At 37.4% G+C, this 7,357-nt stretch overlaps 1 protein-coding gene across 2 annotated transcripts in view; it reads right to left on the reverse strand.

Annotated features, from left to right (window-relative positions):
- Positions 1 to 7,357, reverse strand: part of Thsd7a (thrombospondin type 1 domain containing 7A) — a 388,294-nt gene that overhangs the window by 138,789 nt on the left and 242,148 nt on the right. For both annotated transcript variants that reach the window (XM_021190560.2, XM_029534932.1), the window contains exons 5-6: positions 5,792 to 5,947; positions 3,636 to 3,848 (exon numbers count right to left, since the gene is read on the reverse strand). In XM_021190560.2, coding sequence (XP_021046219.1) covers positions 3,636 to 3,848; positions 5,792 to 5,947 — 369 coding nt within the window. The remainder of the gene's footprint in view (positions 1 to 3,635; positions 3,849 to 5,791; positions 5,948 to 7,357) is intronic.

A 7,357-nucleotide genomic window follows, 5' to 3' on the forward strand; every position in this document is an offset into this window, starting at 1 on the left:
GGGTGGGTAGGGGAACAGAGGTGGGGGGAGGGGTATGGGAATCTTTCGGGATAGCATTTGAAATGTAAATAAAGAAAATAATAATAATAAAAAAAAAAAAAAGATTAAGCAAGAACACTGAATTTGGGTCATTCATGTGGAATAATGTCAACATTCTGATATAAGAGCCCTGGAAGAAAACACTGATACCACGATTTACTTCATTTTCCACAGGAAAATAACAAAATAATATTTAATCATAGGTTCAAGTTATAATACACAATTTCTCCAAACCCCTGCTTATTTTATTTATTTGTTCTTTTGAGACAATGTTCAGGCTTTAGTTCGGCATAGTTTGGAACTTGCTACATAGCTCAAGCTGGGTTAAACTGTTCACGCTCCTCTCAGCTTCCCAATAGTTGAAGTCCCAGCATAAAGAGACCACCACATGCCTATCTGCAGCTGAGTGGCTTTGGTTCTGCCTCTAGCCCACAGATTTTTAACCAAAACCCTCTTAGCTCGTCAAATGTATATCTTTAAGTAAAATATACATGTATCATGAAAACAAAGAAGGCATTTGGATATTCTCAAAGGTATCACACCCCTGGGGTAATGCTCTCTCCTGCATCCGAAGAAGGGCCTCTAATGTGCTAGAGATCTGATAGTGGGGTCACTTGACTTTCAGTTTGGATCACACATCAGATCTTTAGCTCTTCTCAGATTGTCCTGTGCTCCCTTCCCTGTGAAATTCTGTGTCTTGTCCTTGTTTGCCAGAGAATTTACATAAAAGCCCCTTGCCCCTTCTCACAACCTTTCCCCGTCCTGTTCCTTACAAGACCATTGGAGAAAGCAGCAGTGGCAGAATCCCTAATGGTCTCTGGAAGCCTACACAAGAGTATTTCAGGTCAAAGCCTCCCGAGACTTCAGATGCTTTTGTGTCCTTAACAAAGTTGTGAAATTAATGAGGAATGTGGGGCCAGAAAATACTTTTAAAATATTTTCCAGATTCCTCTCTAATTCTTCATGTCCCTAGTTGAACTTTAACTTAATTATAAAACAAAACCAATAGCTGCAGCCCCAGCCTAGGGGTAGAGTCTGAACTACTAATCAATGTTAATTCCCTTGGCCTGATTTAATTACAAAGCAACATTTGGTGCAGCTGCTAAACACTTACTAGGTGACCACAGGAAGAAATAGAAGCAATGTTTACAGGTCTCCATTCTTGCCCACACACTTTTAGCACAGCTATGAATCAATCATGTACAAATCTTGGATTTATACTGAAGATTTGCTTGACTTTATATGCTGGTCTAGCTGATTGAGTTAAACTATTATGTTACACCTTTGACAAATGAGTATTGGTTATGGCATGTACAAGGCCAATGCAATGGTGAATGAGATGTCCTCATAAAGGAAAATAGTGGCAAGAGGACAAAGTATTCATACTTCTTAGCTGGTTTAGTTCACATGCCTATGAGATAGCAGCTTGTGTTTGGTCATAGCAAATAGTATTTTTTTTTTAATACAATTGGACTCGTCTAACATATCTATGCTTTTAACAAATAACTTTCTAGAAAGAGGAAAAAATCTGGTTACTTATGATACTAAAACTTTTCAGTTGACAAAATTAAAACTAATCACTGACCTTATTTAAATAGGTGGTCTCTCCCCTCTATAAACTATTTTCAATTTTTATAATATCCATTCATATATGTGCATGAAAGAAGATAGATCTGATTATTTGTGGATGGCTAACACGAAGGCAGAAATTTGATGCTAATTCACTTCTGTTTGAGATTTTTTTTCTTCATTCAAACACTCATTTTGCAACACTTTGAACCTGTATCTTCCTAGTAACTTAAATAAGCAAGAAAAATTATTTGAACTGAGAAATAAAGAGGTAGTATCAAAACGAGAGTTAAATATCACTGTTTGATTTTCAGTAACTAAGCATATAATGTACACTCAGTCTAAATTACATTTGAACTGGGAGTTCCCAGTCATACTTAGAGCGGCAAAGATTTTTTTTTGTTTTGTTTTGATTTCCCATATACCCCTATCAGAATGCCAATCTCTGTCTTTCCTTTGTGCTTTAGAGCCGAACATGGGAAAGCTAAGGTTAGGTTTCAGCATAGCTTATTATAGCTCCATAAAACAAAACAGAGGACACAAATTCATCATAAAATATCTAGAGTATCAATCTCCTTTTCCATGTTTCAATGTCAAGTGCCAGCTCAGATTCTACTCAGCGTTATCCTGAGTGGCTACTGCAGATCCTGGACAGGATGACAGACTGTGTTTAAAAAGTGAAAGGCTAGTTTCTTAGTGATAGTGATGTCTGTTTTCCCACCTCAGAGGATTCTTACTATTGAGCATCGACTGAGCCACAGGAGGAAACAATTTTGCTTGCTGGAAGAAAGTAAGATGGAAGGAATTATGCCAGCTGCCAGATGTTGCAGTGCCTCTAAGGAGACACCAGGGTGCTTCTGCATATGCTGCAGACAGCATAAACTGTCAGACCATGGGACCCTGGGGTTCAATGCTCATACTTCACTGAGATGCAGAGTCATAGGATTTGAGAGAGAGCAGGACTCTTAGAGATAATCCATCAAGAGGGCTTAGACTGTGACAGTGAGAATGTGGCTCAGGAATTGCTGAGCATACATAGAGGGGTCTCCCAAACAGGAGTGCATTCCTTAGGAAGAATATACAATTCCTATATGAGATATCCCATAAGGACATGGGATCTGATTAAACAAAAATGAAATGTAGAGTACAAAGTTGTACTATGGCTGATGAAAAGAACTCAGTGGACAACAACCCCCTACTGACTCATCTACATCTCTGGAAAGGAGGAGACACTGATTTCAGTCCATTGTGCTGTGATAGGCCCTGTGGCAGGGGGGCTCAGTAAATAACATCACTCAGACAGAACATGGAGGAATGAAAGCTTTCTGGAGTCTTGCCAACAAGCCTTTGGCTTATTTACATTTAATAGTCAAGTGAATGAAACAATATTACAGAGAAAAAATTGTCCTCTCCTTGTTATTTCTGAATGTTTGCTTCAAAACATTCTCCTACTGATGTTAGTTTATCTGAGCACACCTCATCTCTTTTACTTTCAAAGTTCAAAGGACTCTGTTCATCCACGATGGAATGGGCAGAGAAGATGAGCAAGACACACAACGAAGACTAGTAGAATTTTCATGTTTTTATGAACATGCATACAACTGAAGATAATTGTGTTGTGTGAGTTAGGTGGATCACAGGAAGACAAATATCACAGGTTTTATCTTATTTGTGATTCTAACTTTTTATAGAGATCAATCAAACCTTTATGTCTATTTGGCATGAAAACAGGAGTAAGACAATGAAATGAAGGTGAGCAAAGGAGACCGACAGCCTGAGAGAAGAGGAGAAAGGCACAGACCGTGTCCAGCCAAAACTTAAACAAGGGATAGCAAATGTACAAAAATATAATTAAATATTATTAATACAAACACAAAATAGAATCAATATTCTGGATGGATAGCTAATGTAATCACTGTACTCAACAACAATGCAGGGGAGAGAGAGAGAGAGAGAGAGAGAGAGAGAGGATTTGCTTTTAAAATAAGGTAGCTTTTCCCTGAACCGTGATGAAGCATGCGTCTTACCATCACTGTTGATGCACACGACCTCTTGAACTTGAGTGCCAGGCCCACAGGCTTTTCCATTATCTGGTTCACAGTCTCCGAGTCTGACTGATTTCCAGTCATAGCAGGATGGCTCTTCACAGGGAATGGCTTCCAATAAGTGAGGGCAGTTTCCAGTTGCCCCAGAACCTCCAGTAGGCTCATTAGTAATGCGCCGCTTCCTTAATTTGAATCCTGAGTCATTGGGGAAGGAAAAAAAATATTGTTAATGCCACAGTCTTAATATTTCAGAAAGATGATTTAAACCCCAGAGTGAAGGCTGGACAAAGGTAGATGGTAGAAGCTATATACAAATAAAAAAACCAGTGTATGTATTTCCAAATTTAAGCTTAATATGAGTCATGAGCCATTTATTGGAAGGAAGGAAGGAAGGAAGGAAGGAAGGAGAGAGAATGAAAATAGTTTATGGTCTATGGCTGTCCTGGAAAGAGGTCATATCCTAAAACCTTCTAGGTCTATATGACCTGGCCAGAATACAAACACACCCTGGATTCCAGTGCGATCTGGTTTGTCTACAGACATGCCTTTAGTATACACCTTCAATCCTTAACAATGAAGGTAAGTTTAGCTTGTAAAACAAAGCAACTATATTTGAAATCAGAGAATGATTTGACAGATAGAGTCAGAGATAGGATATATATATATATATATATATATATATATATATATATATATATATATAGATAGAGGGGGGGGGAGGGAGGGAGTGTGGCAGTGACAATTGTGACAGTTTTACAGAGACAGGTTGCAGAGAGAACAAGCTACATGTAGGTGNGCCAGGAAATGAGGATATAGGATTAAATTTTATAGGAATTGGATATATGCATATATATATATATATATATATATATATATATATATATATACATACATATGCAGAGATTAGAGGAGGAATAGATTAATACAAAGACCTTTTGAAAAAGACGTGTAGTAACCGAGTAATATAGCATTCTCCAAAATTTTATGTATATTCATATATAAAAAGAGTTTAGGGGTTTTAGAGATGGCTCAGTGGTTAAGAGCACTGGCTGCTCTTCCAGAGGTTCTGAGTCCAACTCCCAGCAATCACATGGTGGCTCACAACCATCTGTAATGGGATCTGATGCCCTCTTCTGGTATGCCTGAGGAGAGCAAGAGTATATTCACATACACAAAATAAATAAATATTTAAAATAATTAGATACCACATGCTACTATAAACACACACACACACACACACACACACACACACACACACAAAACAAATCCCAGTTACAGTAATGTGTTACTTCTTTAAAAGTTGTTGAAATGTGAGTCCCATAGACTTCCAGTCATTACAGATTATTACCAGTGCTCTTGGGTATCACACAGAACTTGAAGGTAAAACTTTATTGCTAATGACATTATATAAGTGAGTCATAGAACATGGAAAATTCTAAGCTTATATCAACCTGGAAGCTTTAGCCCTACTCAAATTTTTATAGTACTAGGAGGTGCTATGCACAGTACCAAAAGAAAAATAGTAAGCATTTATCTTACCCATCTGTGAACCCTGAAACTAAAATAATGACTAGCCTTACAAGACATATCTACTGGTTCAGTTGTGGCATGGATATTATGGAAGCACCTAACCACTTTCTGATTGGATTCAGGCCTACTCCACAAAAGTAACCCCATACTTGGCAAGTTACCAGGCTCCACAATTTATAGCAATGAAGAACCTAGGTCTTAGGGAAGAACCTGAAACTATTATTCTGGTAAGTGGACATACTATGAAAAAAAAAAGTCCTAATGACTTATCATTACGGCTGTAGAATAATGAATCTCTAAATTTTCAACAGAGAAGCTTCCACAGAGAATAGAGATTGACAAAAAGACTCACGACAAGTCAAAGTACAGAAAGAGACTGCAGTATACTCAGTCCTACGTAACATATCTGTACCACATCCCTTTTTCTCCAGCTCGCAGATCTATCTCTGTAATGCGGGAGCCAGAGTTAGTGAATGTCTACAATGATACAATGTTTTCCAAACACAACATGACAACATGACATACGGTAGTTTTAGAAGAACATATAAGACTTACAAAACTGCCTCAATTGGTGGGTGTTTTAAACAGGTCATGTCACCATCACATACCTTTCTTGCCTTGCTGGTCATTACAGTTTTCAAAAGTGCATGGTCCCCAGGCTGACCAAGGCGAAACCTCACATTCAATTGGACAAGGAACGTGGCACAACTGTGTGGTGTTAGGAACAGGACCAGTGCATAATTTTGAGTCCACTGGTTTTGAAGCTGTTTTGAGAAAAATAAAGACATTGCTTAAGAATTAGAAAAAAACAGACGTTATGGTTAAAAACATGATTCTTATGTCTGCTCAGAGAAGAGAATGTGTCACCACATCATTTGCCCAAGATTTCTTTGCTACATTCTAAGAACAAAAGAAAGAGTTCCACATCATCAAACAAAACTGGACTAGAAGTCTGATAAATTGCTTGGGCCATGGAGTTAGTAATTAACTAGCAAAATAATCCTTTAGATGAATCCTAAACTTCTACATTCAAATTCTAAACAGAGTACTTTTTAGAGCATTGAGCATGGCAGGAAGAAGTACATACCTTTACTAAACAAGCAAAAAAACCATTGAGTGGCTTCTCTAGAACAAAATTCTGTCCACTTTGCTCTACTGGCTTAAGAAATATTATTTGGATACATGTGAAAAGATGATCAAATGGTGTGACCTTTGACTTCCTGGTTCAAGAACAATCCAATGATGCTCAGATATTTTGCCCACCCTATTACCTGAATATCTGTAAATCTAAGAGCTGCTAAGGAACCCAACTTACAGTTTTTGCTTACTTATAAGTTGGTCAATAAAGTATGAATTGCTTGTCCTTTGGTCTGTTTACTTTTTCTATGTTTTTGATGATTACTGATTTCTTTGCACACACATATAGTTAATGTAAAGATATATTCATGATATATCATATATATTTCAGTATACCTAACTGATTAGGATGAATAAGCCAGGAAGCTATATAAGCTCTGTGGACAAAAGATTATTTCTGTACTTATTATCTATCATCTATTCTTCCATCACTGACTGTTTACCAATAGTAGTTATAATTGCCTTTGTTTAAAAATATTTTGGCTACAACTTTCTTTTAGAAAATAACTCTGAGAACTTGGCTAGCCCAGATTTGTAGATTAAGGAACTTAAATAAGAGGTGCTGTGTATTTTTCATTTTTGTAGGGAAATACCATTAGTTTCTAATTATGTATGACTGCATCTAGATACACATATAGGACTAAAGTAATTTAAGCTATGTATCGTTTAAACAAAAGCACTGAAAATGGGCATGTGCTGGTAAAGGTCTACAATAGGTTGTAAGTGCTTGTGTGCTGCTGAAGTTATGTTAAATGAAGTCATTTAACATAAATGAGTTCTGTAGGCTATACCACTCTTCTTATGACTACACTAGATGTTCAGAAAAATACGTCACACTTTATTTTTGGCTTTTTCTTCCAGTAGTACTTACACTTCCATCCCCTACACACAGGCACCTACACTTTGGTTAGTATAAAGCACAGCAAGCATTCATTTTTTTTTTTTTTTTTTTTCCGAGACAGGGTTTCTCTGTGTAGCTCTGGCTGTCCTGGAACTTTGTAGACCAGGCTGGCCTCGAACTCAGAAATCCGCCTCTC

The sequence above is a fragment of the Mus pahari genome, chromosome 2 (assembly GCF_900095145.1).
Source record: "Mus pahari chromosome 2, PAHARI_EIJ_v1.1, whole genome shotgun sequence".
In the NCBI taxonomy this organism is placed as follows: Eukaryota; Metazoa; Chordata; class Mammalia; order Rodentia; family Muridae; genus Mus; species Mus pahari.